Consider the following 16241-nt stretch of genomic DNA (forward strand, 5'->3'; position numbering starts at 1 on the left):
CCTAACTGTTACGGTTCATTGTTTTTGAAATAAGAGGCCTGACTTCTATGTTCACAGCAAACTTGAAAAAAATATTAAGCCATGGTTTAACTGCACTATAGGCCGAGTCCTTGTTTATCTGAAATGTGAACTTTATCATTTTATTTTGTACCGCTCTGTTTGGCAATGTTGTTTTTCAATAAAATGAAACATTGCATAAAGCAAGCCAATCCACTTTTCCATGTTGATTAGAGCATTAAAATAAAAATGATAGAAAAAAAATATTGAAGGAACATTAGAATAGATACAAATTTGCGATTCATTTTGAGTTAACTATGACAAAAATGCGATTAATCGCGATTAAATATTGTAATCGTTTGACAGCACTACTCTTAAACACACACACACACACACACACACACACACACACACACAACGGGGCTCTTGGGAGGGCGGCATAGAGCACCTGCACAAGCAGAGGATTTCCGAATCTCAGGGCGCTCTCCAGGTTCTTCCTGAAGGCATCATCCAGGAAGCTGGTCCTGGTGATCTTGCGGTCCTTGTACTCATTCATGATGAACTCTGTGGCCTGGCCAGATGGGTCAATAATCAATGGGTACCTGGACAGATAGAAACACAATTAGTTAAACAACTAAAATCTTCGGTGAGGTTCAAGATAAGGAATCTCAGCATAAACATTTCATATTTTTGCAAGTGCATGGCACAAACATAGCATCATCAGTTTTGTTAAAGTATGACGCTTGTATCTCTTCAAACAAAATGCCATGTTTTGTGGCAACACCTGAATAATACCAAACGGCTTCAGTCATCACACCTGGTCTCGTCCTCGGGTGTATGCTCACCTGTTGAACCTCTTGAGCATGATGGCGTTCTCAGTGCACAGGTCATCAGCAGGTAGGGAGTTGGCCTGCCAGCGCAGCCGCTCATCCGCATTGGACAGATACTCAGTCCTGGCGATGTCTGTGCGGAACTGATGAGGAGAAGAGATCAGAGAGCAGTTCAGTCAGGTGCTAGAGGAGGGTTTTATGGTCTTCATTATCACCATGAGAGTATTTACGGAGGACAATTTACAATATCATAAGACACTTATAGAACTAAGTTGGACTACTGAGTTACTAAGTTTAGTACTTCATGACGAATTACGTAATGTCTGCCTGGGCCTGTATTCACAAACCATTTTAAGGCTGAAAGTGACTCAGAAATGGTTCAGGAGAAACCTTTTAAAATAATGGGCATTTCAGTCCTAACTGTGAATTACTGTTAGTTGCTACTTTTAGCGCTAAGGACATTTAGACTTTTTTTTTTTTGCTAAGTCTAGAACTAAGATTAGTTGAGAGAACTCCTAATTCGCCAAGACCAACTTCCAGTCATTTTACGTTATAATGTTTTTGAATGTAGATGCAGAATTTGTAAAAACATAACGCCTCGAACCGTAAAGAAATAATTATAGAGCTTATAAGTCACCAACTAACCGAAACACACAGTGCCTAAATGGAATTGTAATGTACTGTTTTACTGTACAAATAAACTAGCTCTTAGGAGTACTCTTAGTGGCATGATCAAATGTTTGAGGATACAGGCCCTGATCTAGAATGACCCGAGGCAAGTGATCACAGACATACCAGAATGTTGGCCTGCTGCAGGTGGTGTGACCAGGTGGTGAAGAGGTTCTGCCTCATCTGTTGGTCAAAGTAGCCGGCGTAGGCGATGAAGGCGGAGGACAGGAGGCAGTCTCCGGCGATGGTGGCCATCTGATTCTTGAAGGTCTCGCTGGTCTTCTCCCAACGGTCCCTCTCAGAAGACAAGCTCTTAAGCAAGGCTGTGCTGCGGTTCACCTGAATGGTAGGTAAGGAAGATTTGAGTCAAAAGGGATTGACTGAGTGAGTCTACACAATATCAATATATGAATAACTAAGTACATATCACTTTTGCTATGCTGTTGGCCAGGATCAACCTTAAGGGTATGATCAGGTGATCTATTTGTATTTCTCTTTTCCCAATCTTATACCAACATCAGAGTTTAGGTGTCATTATTTGGTGTTTTAGTTATCAAACCAAGAGTCAAAGTCAAAACTGGGTATAGAACATTCTGGAACAAGCAGCCTTCAGAATCCCTTACCTTGGCCTCCACAGATGCCAGGTCGGACTTGATGGCCTGGGCCTCTGAGATGAGGATGGCGTACTCCTCCTTGTAGCGGGTGATGCTGGACTCCAGGTCACGGATCATCTGTTCCATCTCCTCGCCCTTGGACCTGTTGTCGGTGGCGTCGTCTTCCAGCTTCTGCAGTTCGTTCCTCAGGGGCTCCACCCTCTTCAGCATGTCAGCATAGTTGAGCTGTCACAGATGAGAACAAGCACTATAGTTAGTACACAGTTAGAAGTGATACACTTCAATGGTTTCAGCTGAAAGACCATGTTCAGTATTTAATTGCAACAGGAAACCTCTGTGAGTACTTGTGGGTTCAGTGACAGCAATAGAATCTCAAACTTCATTCACACATCCATGTCATAGATTTACAACTTAATAATAGATTAATACAAATAACTAAAGATTTACAGCATAATAACAACAATATACAAGACAATATTCTTCAGCATGTTGTCATAGTTCAGCTGTCCCAAAGAGAAATGAAGGCCCTTACTGACAGTGCTTTCATCAGAGGATGCTACTGAAATATATCCTCTATACTTCCAAATCTGAGGCTGATTACAGTATTTCAGTCCTTGTCCTTGTGACGCCACAGGGCAATTACGGCAAGGCAGTAGCACTGGCTCCCAGCCAAACTCATACACATCCTTGTGTTGTAGATTTACAGTTAACGTTAATAGGACACAAGACCCACACCCCTGCAGATGAATGGAGAGCCTACCTGAGCAATGGCCCACTTGACCATGGGGCCACAGGCCAGCGAGGCCCTGTTAACCTGCTCGTAGTTGTAGGATGGGTTGGAGAGGTAGTTCTTCTTCATCTTTTCACGGATGGAGTCACTGTTACCCCATGACGGTCATCCAGAGATGGTATAAAACAAGAGGTGGGTGTTAGCTCAGAGCGCAAGAGACAGTGGATGGTATTAATAAATGAATGAATAAATTAATGAATGAGTGAATAAATGAATGATGAATGTTAGGAAACACAGAGGGTATGGATTGGTATAGGTGACAGTGGAAAGAAAGATGGTGTAAATTCAGGGGGACAGCAGGATGGAATCTTAAGGTAGGATTAAAAGAGACTTTTTCAAAAAAATCAGGACCTTTTAAATTTAGAGTACATATCTCTCCTTATTTTTTATTATTATCGCATATCGAATTACTTCTTAATCATTTCATTAGGCAAGACTGTGTGCTTCAAAGAGCCTATTCTGTATGTGTAGCTAATTAACTGAGTAATTAATCAAATTAGGATTGTAGGATTGTCATTCAAAAACAAACCACCCAGTGTGACCATTACCCCATGTGCATATTACTTCAGCAGGCCAAGTGTGTTGTACCAGGATTGTGCCCACAGACAGAAGACAGAGACAAAAACACAAGGGGATACATGGTTTTTACGGGGGGCGAGACAATACCTCATGTCCTCAGAGACAAAGTTGACTATGCTGGTGATGAAATTGTCTCGGATAATAACTTGTCTGATCTTTTTCCAGTCATTAGTCTCCTCTCCCAGCAGGAGACAGATAGACTCTAAGGCCAGCTTTACCGCGGGGGGAGGGTTGGCCATGGAACGCACTTCGACAAGGTGCTGCTTCTTTATAGAGCTGACCACTGAGGATGGGGAGGAAGACAGGGGTGGGAGGGAAGGAGAGACAGAGAGAGATGGAGAGAAGCAGGGAGAGAGATGACAGTTGGAGTAGAGAGAGAGAGACAGAGGGAGAGAGAGAGAGAAGGGGATGCTGGTTTTAAAAACATGCAGATGGGGTGGGTAGGGCGGAGGGAGCCTGGCAGCTGTCTGGCACTGAGAAGGGTGAGGTCGCTCGTGACCGTGAAAAACAGCCTACCAAAAACTAAACACTACGCCAATCCACACTCATTTATCCTATTCACGGTCTCAGAGGACTTCAAGACAAAACCTATTACCCCTGTATTCACATGTAGTTGTTGGTTTTGGCTGATGCCCACCCCTGCCCTCTGACAGTGCCACACTGCAACCTAAGCCCCGCTCCGCGCACTCCAGTCACCTGATCTCATCGGCAGAAAAGTTAACAATGGTGGGGATGAAGTTCTCCCGCATAATGATCCCACGGATCTGCTTCCAGTCGGTGGTGGTCTCGCCCAGGAGCAGGCAGATGGACTCGAGAGCCATCTTCACCGCCCCGGGCGGGTTGGCCATGGACCGCACCTCCACCAGGTGCTGCTTCTTAATAGATTTAACGGCTAAGGGTGGAGGGCCACAAGAGGGCGCCGTGGAGCAGTGCAGGAAAGAGAGGAGAGGAGAGGAGAGGAGAGGAGAGGAGGAAGGGAGAAAAGAATTGCAGTTACGCGTGACACCAGGACATCAGTTTGACCAAACATGCATATGTATTCATACACGCTCAAACATAACACACACAAACAGACACGCGCACAGACACACAGACACACAGACACACAGACACACAGACACACAGACACACAGACACACAGACACACAGACACACAGACACACAGACAAACTTTGTCGCAATTGGAGCTTTTCTGGCAGATCTTTAAACATGGCTCTGAGCTTTGAATACATTCTGAGATCTTCTGCCAGGATTTGAAGCTCCAATTGGGACTTGACACAGAGCAGACGAAGAACAAGAAACCCCAAAAGACCCCCAAGAGGAAAACTAGGCTCTGAGCAAGAGAGGAGAAAAGGAGAAAACTGCTCCAACATTCTGAGACATGGTCCCAATGACTAAATATCTACTTACTTGCGATATGACAAAGGGTTATTCAGGAGTAGGAGTTTTAGCAGCACTCTGAACTAGGCCACCACCGCTTCAAACATCACTTTCACACAGTCAACAGATAAAAGTCTACACACATCATGTCTACAGAAGTGGTTAGGGAAATATACAGTGAATAAGACCTAGGACCAAGATGAATAAAGGGTGAAAGCAAAGTCTTTTCATACCATTCTGAGCTTCAATGACAGCAGGCTCCACCTGGTCCAAGTCTTGTTTGACATCCAGCTGCTTCTCTTTGATGCCTTCCTGCTGTTTGTAAATTGATTCCTGGATCTCCTGGCTCATAACCTTTTTTTGTAAAAAAAGAATGGACCCATTTAGTATGATCTATTTCAAAGTCTACAGTTTACTTAGTCACATTAACACCACACACAAATACTAGCATGAACCATTCCAGCATGAAACACATGCTTCAGGGGAGAGAAAAAAAAAAGCAATAAAGCAGAATAAAATAAAGCCACTGTCGGGTCTCCTTGCCTTCTTCTTCTCAGCCTCCTGCTGGTCCTTCACCATCTTCTTCAGCTTGTCGTTGGCAGCCGAGTTCTTGGCCTCCAGCTCCAGACTCTTGACCCTCAGATCCCTACGGAGCTCCTCCACCTGGCAAAACACCACAATGTGGTTATAATCTTGTGACAGATGGACAGACAAGAGGTGGACTGCCAGACAGGATGATGGCTTTGTTAAAGGCTTTCTGTAATTCACACTGCATTTTTTTTTTTACTTTACTCTTTTGACTCTTCATACCAAAATGGACAGGATGAAGCATTGGCACCATATTTCCCCACTATGTCAGACAAAGTTCCTCTTAATCCTAAATAGAAGCAATGATACAGTTCCTCCTGAGCAGCTACAGTCTTAGTAGAAGTCAACCGGGATCAACCGGGAGGTGCTTCGGCAAACATCACTTACCTGGTCCACAGTCTCCTTGATCTTGCGCAGACCGACATTCAAATGCATCTGCTGCTCCTCTAGTTCGCTGCGTTTCTCGTTGAACAGGTTGGCGTAGTGGTTGATGAAGTCCAGATAGTGACGTGGGGTGATGGCCATGGTGCGCCCACCACGCTTCGCCAAGCGGTTGTTAGCCTGAGGGGGAAATGGACAGAGAATTCAGCAACAGAGCACGAGACTTATGTTTTTCCTTGCGAAAGCAACATCAGCCAAATCCTACAACTTTTCAATGGTAGAAACCAAAGAAATAATGACGCCACCTGATGCTAGTGTTTTAAACAGGCATGAAAGGTAGATGATGTGGAGTCTAACCTGGTGCAGGGTCTGGTGGACGAACACACAGCCGTTGACGATGGCCTCCCTGTGAGTGGGTGGCTGGGGAAGCCTGTCGTAAACGACGGGCATGTAGTCGGGCACTTTGTAGTTGGGCTTCTCCAGGTCCAACTTGCTGGTGAACTCTTTACCAACCTGGTAGAGGGCATCAGTTGACCAATCTCCAAACCAGTTCAGCACACACCTGTGGAAGGGGTTGATAGCCATGGGTCATGCACATAAATGAAGCATTCTTTTCAGTAGACTTGGCAGAGCAGACAACTGCCAACAGCAGCTTCGAATAACTCCTCATGTTAACAAGGTAAATAAATCAGCCAATAAATCTACTCTGTTTACTAAAGCAGAGTCATTTCAGTGTCACAGAGCAAAAAGAAACAGCTTTGCAGTTTGTACAGGGGTACTATTCTCATTCCCGAGGCGCTTTGAACATGAGCCTGCTCACCTGTTGAAGAGGGCAGGGGAGGTGGCAGCCCGGTCCTTGAGTCCCTCGGAGGAGGGGTTCATGGTGAAGACCACGTGCAGGTTCCTGATGACCTGGCTGGTGAACCACTTGTAGAGCTCCTCGTGGGTGTCCAGCATCAGACCCTCCTTCTGGGCTCCCTCTTTGCACTGGGTCATCAGCGTGGCGTACTCGTCTCCCTCAAACAGACCTGGCACCTACAGGAGCAGGGGAACACACAAGAGGCTCAGGATTAACACACACTCATACAGAATACTGAAATATAGCCATGCACTTCAATATATCCATGCACGACAATATCCACAACAACCACTACATTTTCCCCCTTTCAAATAATTCTTAACAAAGTACAGATTCAAAGTACGGATTACTTAATCCTTTAGTATTTATTAGTGCTGTCAAACAATTTAAATATTAAAGCGCGTTAATCGCGCGAAAAAAATAAGGCGTTAAAATGGGTTTGCGTTTACGCCGTTAATAACGTGTTCAACTGACAACACTAGTATTTATTCAAGGCCACAAGCATTTTTGATAATGAAGTCATTAGGACCCATATTGTTACATTATACAAGAGAAGAACAGTGCACAGATTATAGACTACAAATGAATTGCAAACAACACATCCACTACAATGGATGAATAGGAGAAGCTGGTTTACCTCTCCGTTGGCCAGCAGGGTGTTCATGCGCTCCAGGAAGCCAGAGTCCAGCACGTTGGACTCGTCCATGATGAAGGCGATCTTCTCATTCTTGCAGCCGGAGCGACGCAGAACCGTACGCAGGTCCTCGTCGAAGTCCTCACCTGTGTACTTCCTGTGAACCTGTGGAGAGGTGATGTATCTACAATCATGATCTACAATCATCCTATTTTACTGTGCTCATGAGATACAATACATCCATTCAATAGAAAGGGAAAAAAATGTCAAAAACAAGTGTTAGGATGCCAAGAAAGTCACGTCTTATCTGTGTTCTGTACCAACCTTGATCTGATAGACACTGAGGCCGTTCATCCAGGCCACGAAGCGGGACAGAGTGGTCTTGCCAGCACCGCTGACCCCAATGAGCAGCAGATGGCCCTGAGGCTGGCGGAAGATTCTAGAAACACAGGGGAGGACATGTTCACACAGAGCCCAGTTGGTCTCATTTGAACAGCTATGATGGAGAATAATTACAATAACCCTGAGAAATAGCCTCATTGGAGGATGTAGCTACAGCTTAAGGACATCGATGTCAGGGCGCAAAAAAACGGTACAGGTACAGACATGGCATGTGAGCAGCAAAAAAGCTGCTGCAACTGAATTTTTGACCTGGTGTGCAACAATTTATATGGCCTGCAACCTTAGATGAGCCATGGCTAAAATATTCGGTTTCTGAATTGAGACAATGCAAAATTAAGCATTTCGTAGCAATTTATCTTCCTTCAACGAGCATATGCAGAATAGCCGGCATGCATATCTTCCTCTCTCAAAGTTTCCTTCCTGAAGGTGAAAGTTTCAGTTGATGACCACAGAGCCTGCGGGAGTCCCTAAAGCCTTTTTTATCTGGATTTTTAAAAAGACAACACATTTGTATTCGGCAAGAGCATTGCTTAGAGCAAATTTAACAGGCTTGAATCCACAATTAGTCCTTTAAAAGGATGTACATTAAAGCCGTTGACTGCTGAAGGAGGCCGGAGAGGCCTGGAGACTATCAACCATGGTACGTGCAGGACAAATGAAGCGGGTGAAGTAGTTAATGATTGCCTTTACCGGTCAATTCTCAGGACGTGATCCAGGACCTCGTTGAAGAGCACCAGGGGAACGTCCAGCTCCTCCTCGTAGAACACCTTCAGGCGGGCCTTCACATAGTCCCTCAGCTCCTCCTGCTCAACTGGCATATAGTCCTGGGGAGAGAGAGGGTGTGGGCCAGGTGTTAGAGCAGCGTTACAGACAACCTGTATCCTCTGAACTGATATCCACCCAGTCTTTCCCTGAGGTCAAGATTAGAAATCTACTACAGTGGCAGAGCAGTTTATTTTCAGCACATACTGAAAGTGGGTTCAAGGACTGTTCAAGGCTATGATCACACAGGCAGGGAATGGGGTTGTGGATAATATCTGACAGGATGTTAACACTCTCACACAATTCCAGTGACCTACCACTATAACACTTGGTGTTAAAATGTTGTTTTTTCCGCCAAAATAGGTGCGACATGGGTGTGAAAAAAAAGGAGCTCAGTGACAGTCTTACCTTAGAGAGCCAGTTGCTGTAGAGGATGGGCCTGAGGAGTCCCTTTTCACGGTCGATGTTGGGGAAGTGCTTGAGGCCGACAATATCAATGTTTTCATCTGTCCAGCGTCTCTCTTCATCCTCCACCAACCTGGACAAGAGAGGACAGTTGTCAAAACCATTTCAGGCTAGTCGCAGCTTTAATAGAACCCATTCCACTGATTGTTTCCCCCCCTTCTCTTTGGCTAATTTAGACAGATAAGCTAAACACATGAGTTTCTGCTTAAACTCCTGTCGGTGCAAATGGATATGAAACCTACCGTAAAAAAATAAATATCAAAATCAATTAAGTAGTTTATAGTCTCTTCCTACTACTGACACAGAGACAATGGCCATGCCTCAACCAAAAAGACATTAAGAGAAGCTCTCAAAGTCACCATCCTAGTAGCAATGAAGGAAAACACAACTGAGAATCCCCCCATGCTGCCTCTATGCACGTCGTCTCCATAACGGCGTTTCACCCCACCTGTCCTGGAAGAGACGCAGGGCCTCGTGGGCCCAGATGCGGATAAGTCCCTCCACGGGGAGCGTCTCCAGGGGCCGCAGAGCCTCGAAGATGCCCCTCACCCAGCGGGTCATCTCTCGGGGGGAGTAGATGTAGTGAGGCTGGGTATCCTGGGTGAAGCGCTCCTGGAGGAGTTGGTGAGAGGGCAAGAGACACATCAGTCACGTACTGGGCAGGAGAGGCTAGTGAGTATTTACAGACTAGACATGCGGTGGTCTCCACAGGCTCAGAGCCCTGCTGTGCTGTAGAACATACCTGTGACATGGTGTAGAACTCCACCATGGCAGCGGTGAGGGGTTCTGCGTAGGTGCGCAACGAGGGGATGAGGCGCAGCATGGCCCGGTTGAAGGTGCCGTAGATCTGGGTGAGGGAGGCCGGTCCAGGGTAGTCCACATACACCACAGGAACATGCCTCAGGAACCTGTGTTTGGGAGAGAGAGCAGGTGAGCGGAATCACGACAGATAAATGGCAAATAAAAGCAGGGCTGGGGTATTTCAAAGACCATACAGCTCAACACTAGCCTGGGTGGGGTTGTGGGTGTGTTAGTAGGTATTTCATGTAAAAATTAAGTCTTTAAATGACAAAAACAAAAAGCATGATATTCGTGTGAATGCCTGGCTGAACTCTTGCTGAAATAATATGAATCTATTGTGGGGAAACGATATGGAGGGTGTTGAGGAGCAGCTGGAAACATCAGCTCACCTGTGAGTGAGGGGCTTTCTGCCAGGGTCGGTGGGGGGGTTGCAGGCGCCCACAAACTGGATCCTCTCCAGCTTCACCCAGGTCTGATCCGAGGTGCGGTAGAAGCCTCCGTGCTCCACCATCTACAACACACACCACGACACACCACGGTGAGCAAGGGTTTACTGACCAATCTTGAGATTTTGGTAATGGTATTCGACATGTTTTAATATCTAAACACACGAAAAACACACCTGTCTGATGAAGGAGATGACTCTCTGTGTGCCGTACTTGTCCATGTCCGGCAAGTTGATCTCGTCACAGAACAGCACCAGCCACTTGCCCAGCTGCACAGGGGACAGTACAACCCCGTTGGGCGTGCGGCGGTACTCACAGTAGTGATCGAATGTCTTGAGCAGCAGCTCTGGGGTGGTGGCGCTGGAGAAGTTCAGACCCACAACCTGAAATAGGGAGGTTGGGAGAAATGAAGTCCTTCTATCATCATATAAACTCAAGTAGGGAAAGAAAAACAAAGTGATGAAGAACACTGCCACATTTTGGCCTTGTTCAGTGATTTTAAGCTTATACAATGGCTTGAATAACGTTACTATGAGAGGAAAGTCAGGTCGGTACACACCTCCATGTCAGGCAGGGCTCTGAGGGCGCTGAACAGGGTCATGGTTTTACCGGAGCCCGGAGGTCCACACAGCACCAGGGGCTTGTGCTCGGCCAGCCAGGTGTAGAGCAGGGCCTCGTGGCGCACCGTGTCCAGGGTGGGCACCACCACGTCTGGGGAGGCCACCTTATGAGTCTCCACCTCAATCTGGGGCACCTTACCCTGCCAGGACTGCCACTCGCCACTGATGGAAACCTGGAGGACGGCAAGAGAAAAGGGTCAGAAAGGAATATCAATAACAACCTTTCATATTAACAATGGAAACAAAACATGTCTGATGTTATTGTTCTTATTTAATATTTGCATAGATGATGAATATCGTATCATTTATATTTAGAATATGTTTATTTCTACATTATTTATATATTGCATGCCACTGGCTGCCTTTGCCTTACATACTAGGTCACTGACTGAACCATTACACCAACTCGCTGGCCATTTTTGCACAGGAAGAACCACCCACCTCGTAGTCGATGATTGGCACATTGGGAGCTGATGGGAGGGGCACAGTGGTGATGCGGCGGATGTACTCTCCGAGCTCCGCCCTAATCTTCAGTCTACCATCTCCAGAGAAGGACCAGAGCACAGCGTAGATCAGATATCTCTGCAGGGACAAGCAAAAGAAAAGTTTAGGTTTAGAAGGAATTAAGGGTGCTTGTATGAACATGAATATTGATCAATGAATATTCCACTCAAAATCACAAGTGAATAACCACTTTATGAAAGGCTTCCACTTCAAGGTGCAATCCCATTTACTGCATTACTGAATTTTTTTTGACGATACCCTCTCTGAGAATTCTAATTGCTTTGCCAAATGCAATTCTGTGTTGATAAATCAAAGTCACTCTGCCGCATCATTTGCACACGGTGGCGGGGACACTGACCTGCATGTATCTCTCGAGCTGGTCGACTGGCATGGGGAAGTCAGGGTGGTTGTTGTTGTACTGCGCCACGTTGCGGCAGGCCTGGTGCAGCATGGAGAAGAGGGAGCCCATGCAGCGCATGCGGGTGAAGTCCATGATGTGCTCCAGCTTGGAGGCGTGCTCCAGCGCCTTGATGACCAGCCCCGTGGAGGTGAAGTAGGGCTGTAGCACAGCTGCTGAGTCTCTCTGGATCTGAGGGGGGGGTTTAGCATGGTAAGTTTCATAGCATTTGACTTCAGTGCTTCTGTGGCAAATCTGACATCGCATTTTTGGCACTCTCAAGCTACACGTTTTAAGTTTAGACTAGGGCCGGGACTTTAACGCGTTAATTTTTGTGAAATTAATTAATCTTAATTAACGCGTTAAAAAAAATGTACGCATTTTTATCGTATCTATTTTTGCACCGTGGAACGTTTCTTACTGGAGGAGTTTCAGACGGACCGATTATACTGGCGCACCAACTAACGCGCATGAATTCGGTTCAAACAAGTTGAACCTTAGACATACTAACTACATATATATGTCTATGAGTTGAACAACAAACCACAGTGGCACAGTGAACATGAACAAAGAAGCTGATGAGACCGCGTTGGTTGGCCCAGTGAATGGGACATTTTGTTACAAAAAACGAACGGATGGAGGCGTCGATAAGAACATGGTTCAGTGCAAGCTATGCAACAAGGAATTCGCATATCACCGCAGCACATCGAGTATCACCTCAATGCAAAACATATAGCAGCTAGCGTGGACGTTAAGCCTGACTCCGGGTACAACCAGAGATGTTTTCTAACAGTCAGGGTTTCCAATGTTCTGAATGTATTTGAAAGTATTGTGTTTTACTTAAAAAACCCAAAGCATTATAGTTAACAGAAGGTCTACCTATCTATAGGCTACCTGGATTTCTGAAATGTACTACATTTCTAAATATGGTATTGCTACACTTAATGGCAAAAATTGCATTGGTCTGTTGGACTTGAACAAAAATAAACAATATTTGTGTTGCTTAAGCTTATGTATTCAGTCATTATTCAATGGTATACTAAAAATCCATGTGAAAAAAATTACTTCTCATAGTTCTCAGGTGAAATATTTATTTGCGATTAAAATGTGATTAATTTCGATTAATTAATTACAAAGCCTTTAATTAATTAGATACATTTTTTTAATCGAGTCCCGGCCCTAGTTTAGACATTTTGAAGATTTATTTTATGTTCTTCAATTCTAAGTTTCAGATAGTTGTATGATAAAAGATCATTAGTGATCAAGATGGCAAGCCTCTTAACATGTTTGGAAGACTGGTCTGTTCAATGTTTGAAATCTCACAACTACAAAAAGGAAAGGGAAAAAGGTATGTAGACTACGACCATCTCTCTCCCCCAGGTGAAAGGGAACCAAAAAGAAGAGAAGGACCTGGCCCACGTGTGCGAGACTCAAGGGGACCCTGGTGTTAAGATGCTGGGTAGCCGTAAGTGTAGATGTACCTGCAGCATGGGGGAGGCGGCTTCATCGCCCTCATCCTCAGTACTCTTGTGCTTACGCAGGGCCTCGTCCTCGCCCTCATCCAATGGGATGCTGCGCAGGCGGTCCAGGAAGTTGAAGAAGATCATGTCTGTGCTGAGCACATCCTCACTGAACCACACCATACCACACCGAGACACAGTGGCCAGGGTGGCATACTTCAGGTCCTGTACCTCAAACATGATGCGCACCTGTACAGGAAAGGGGGGGGGGGGGGGGGGGTGTTAAATACAGACAATAAATGCATAAGGCAATTGGCAACAACAGACCGTTAACAGCATTCTTCGATCAAAATCCCCTAAATGTCAGTAATGCAATTAATGGAGATTATGATTCTGTAATTAAAACAATATGATTTTATAAAATTTAGTGGTTTAAAATTGACATCCTAAAATGTGTGAAGTTATTACCCTTTTCAGTATGATTAAGGTTTACAACCAAACTGATGTACAGTAAGTGAATGTAAGTGCTGCGACTGTCAGTTTCCTTACGTTTGGAGGCAAGCTGAGACGTTCTCCATTGGGCAGAGTCAGAAGCTTGTTGTCATCCAGCACTGAGTTCAAGTTCTCAACCCACTCAGGGTCTACATCACCATCAAAGATAATCCACTGCCTCTTCTGAAGTTCTCCACGCACGTTATCAATGATCCTGATCGATAAACATCAGTTAGCTCTTTGGGCACAACCTTGCATATTGGAGCGCAGACACAGTAGGCAACGAAAGTGTAATAAGTGACTGAATATTCAACAGAGTTTGCAGAGTTTCCCTCCTGTACATTTTTTTTCACATCACTTGGTTTGAAGTGTATGCAATCTACAGTATGTTAATCAACTGCATTATCAAGGTAGTTATTTTGCGACGCATAATCTATATATATATTTATATTACTGAATATATGCACTGAATATATTCAACAAAGCAGAACACAAGAAGTGGGTGACCAACCACAGTCAAACACACCATATTCTGAGATCCTAAACTTATCTGCCCATCCTCCCTATTCTTAAGAGCTGTGATCTTGAACAAAAGCACTCACTTCCTAAGCACGTGCGTGAACAACCCGTCGGTCCACTCGCGAGTGTTGGGGTCAAGGGTTCCGTACAGGTGGTCTTTGCTGATGGCTTTCGGGTCGATGATGTGCGCCACCCCCTCCACGCCCTCAAGGCGTTCCAGGGCCTTGAGCAGAACCCTCCAGGCCATGGTCTTCCCACTGCCCGATGGTCCCACCATCATCAGCCCATGGTTGATCTGGGTGATCTGGTAAAGTTGGAGAACCTGGAAGAACGCAATAAGAGGTGGGCAAGTCAGTTGGTGGGTGGGTTATCGGATTGATAAACAGATGGGTAGAAGCCAGAGATGTAGAAAATGTGTCAACATCTGAGAAGTCCATCATGTTATTATATAGCTCCTCAGAATGCTGAGAGTTCCACTAAATTGAATGGGCCATCACTCATCGTTCAGATGTCCGATAATGACGCCTGACAATTAATTAATGACAGCTGCCATTGACGAGTTTTGTGCTTCTGATTCACATATAAATCACATAATTCCCTTTTCGTTTTGGCAAGTACCCATAAGCGGGATAGTGTATTATCCGCTGGTCACTCTTGAAAAAAAATCCTTTCAGGACAATCTATTGTATCGAACAAGGCAAAGATGGAACTTGCGTTCAACTTTTGCAACCTAGTGCTGCACTCCTGCCCTCCACCTCCACATCACGTCCCCCTAACCCGTTCCTTCCGTAGCGTTCCTTACCTTCTCCACCCACATGCTCCCCACGTCGTCTCCATCTCCGTAGGTGAGGTACATCTCGGAGCAGACCTTCTTCAGCTCCTCACGGAGCGCGGTCATCTCACCACGCATGTATGCGATGCCGGGGAACACATCAGAGAGAAGGCTGAAGAGCAGAGGGATGTCCTCAGCCACCAGCTTGGGCACCATGGTCTCACACACACTCTGGATAAGAATCTGGGGAAGGAGGAGGAGCACCATTAGGACTTTCTTATTCTTGCTGGTTTACTCCGGTGGTAATGGGAGAGGAACATCATTTTATTTTATTTAATATAGATTCTTAGTTTACATTAAGAAAACTCCTACAGTGTAACCCTAAGGCCAACACCATCCACATCAGTTAAAGGCCAGATCTGAATTCTCTATACTTTAGCAAAGATCAGACCCTTGACATTTCTAGGCAAGAAATGTATATTTTTTAACTCAAAACACTATTATAAATATTGATGCAATATAGATAAAAATCATTGTTCTGACCTCTTGTTCTGGAAGGTTCTCTGCGATCTCGTTCTCATCCACAACTTCGCCGCGCTCACCCTTCTCCCGTTTGATTCTCTGAATGCGCTCGCGCTTCACGTTACCGGCGCTGATCAGCACACTCTTCAGGGCTCGCAGGCCAAAGTCATAATGAGACTGAGAGGACAGCTGCTCATCACACAGCCTGTGAACACACACACAATCAATCAATCAATGTATTGAACAATAATGATATAGCTATGATTTGCTCTAGCCCTGCGAAATTACATTAGTTTTACATAAGTTCATATTTTCCCTAGTTTTATGCTTGTTTCATGCAAAGTCAAACAATCAAACCAAAAATGTGACTAAGCAGTTAATCAGAATTAACCACCACGCAACAAGCAAACAAAGAAGCACTAGAAGTTGTGCGGATGTGGCACGTACTTAAAGAATGGTACAATCTTCTTGGCCAGGACCTCAGCTGTACGGAAGCCTTGAGAGTACAACATGACCTGGGCGATGAGCTGGCGATCAGGCTTGGTCATGGCCAAGCTCCTGAACAGCTTCTTCAAGTTATCAGGCAGATTGGAGCGCCCGGCATAGCCAGGGTTCATGGTGATGAAGATTGCCATATCTGGGCTCACCTTAACCTGTTTATTTAACAGCTCTGTCATTACGGGGACACCTGAGAAGACAAATTATATCAATATTAGAAACCAATATATCAAATACAACCCTTTATTCCATTTCACCTT

The 16241-nt window shown here is 45.2% G+C and overlaps 1 protein-coding gene across 1 annotated transcript in view; it reads right to left on the reverse strand.

The window, feature by feature from the left end:
* The window catches only part of dync1h1 (dynein, cytoplasmic 1, heavy chain 1), a 42565-nt gene that overhangs the window by 10862 nt on the left and 15462 nt on the right, over nucleotides 1-16241 (reverse strand). Inside the window, exons 29-56 of the mRNA XM_080849950.1 lie at nucleotides 15931-16171; nucleotides 15505-15688; nucleotides 14992-15204; nucleotides 14273-14511; nucleotides 13728-13884; nucleotides 13200-13427; nucleotides 11680-11910; nucleotides 11259-11399; nucleotides 10757-10990; nucleotides 10374-10580; nucleotides 10141-10262; nucleotides 9693-9858; nucleotides 9399-9562; nucleotides 8894-9023; nucleotides 8414-8547; nucleotides 7646-7760; nucleotides 7325-7486; nucleotides 6649-6863; nucleotides 6186-6390; nucleotides 5835-6008; nucleotides 5403-5522; nucleotides 5093-5213; nucleotides 4176-4371; nucleotides 2871-2988; nucleotides 2120-2335; nucleotides 1623-1835; nucleotides 843-970; nucleotides 446-599 (exon numbers count right to left, since the gene is read on the reverse strand). Coding sequence (XP_080706076.1) covers nucleotides 446-599; nucleotides 843-970; nucleotides 1623-1835; nucleotides 2120-2335; nucleotides 2871-2988; nucleotides 4176-4371; nucleotides 5093-5213; nucleotides 5403-5522; nucleotides 5835-6008; nucleotides 6186-6390; nucleotides 6649-6863; nucleotides 7325-7486; nucleotides 7646-7760; nucleotides 8414-8547; nucleotides 8894-9023; nucleotides 9399-9562; nucleotides 9693-9858; nucleotides 10141-10262; nucleotides 10374-10580; nucleotides 10757-10990; nucleotides 11259-11399; nucleotides 11680-11910; nucleotides 13200-13427; nucleotides 13728-13884; nucleotides 14273-14511; nucleotides 14992-15204; nucleotides 15505-15688; nucleotides 15931-16171 — 4928 coding nt within the window. The remainder of the gene's footprint in view (nucleotides 1-445; nucleotides 600-842; nucleotides 971-1622; nucleotides 1836-2119; nucleotides 2336-2870; nucleotides 2989-4175; nucleotides 4372-5092; nucleotides 5214-5402; nucleotides 5523-5834; nucleotides 6009-6185; nucleotides 6391-6648; nucleotides 6864-7324; nucleotides 7487-7645; nucleotides 7761-8413; nucleotides 8548-8893; nucleotides 9024-9398; nucleotides 9563-9692; nucleotides 9859-10140; nucleotides 10263-10373; nucleotides 10581-10756; nucleotides 10991-11258; nucleotides 11400-11679; nucleotides 11911-13199; nucleotides 13428-13727; nucleotides 13885-14272; nucleotides 14512-14991; nucleotides 15205-15504; nucleotides 15689-15930; nucleotides 16172-16241) is intronic.

The sequence above is a fragment of the Sprattus sprattus genome (assembly GCF_963457725.1).
Source record: "Sprattus sprattus genome assembly, chromosome: 13".
NCBI lineage: Eukaryota > Metazoa > Chordata > Actinopteri > Clupeiformes > Clupeidae > Sprattus > Sprattus sprattus.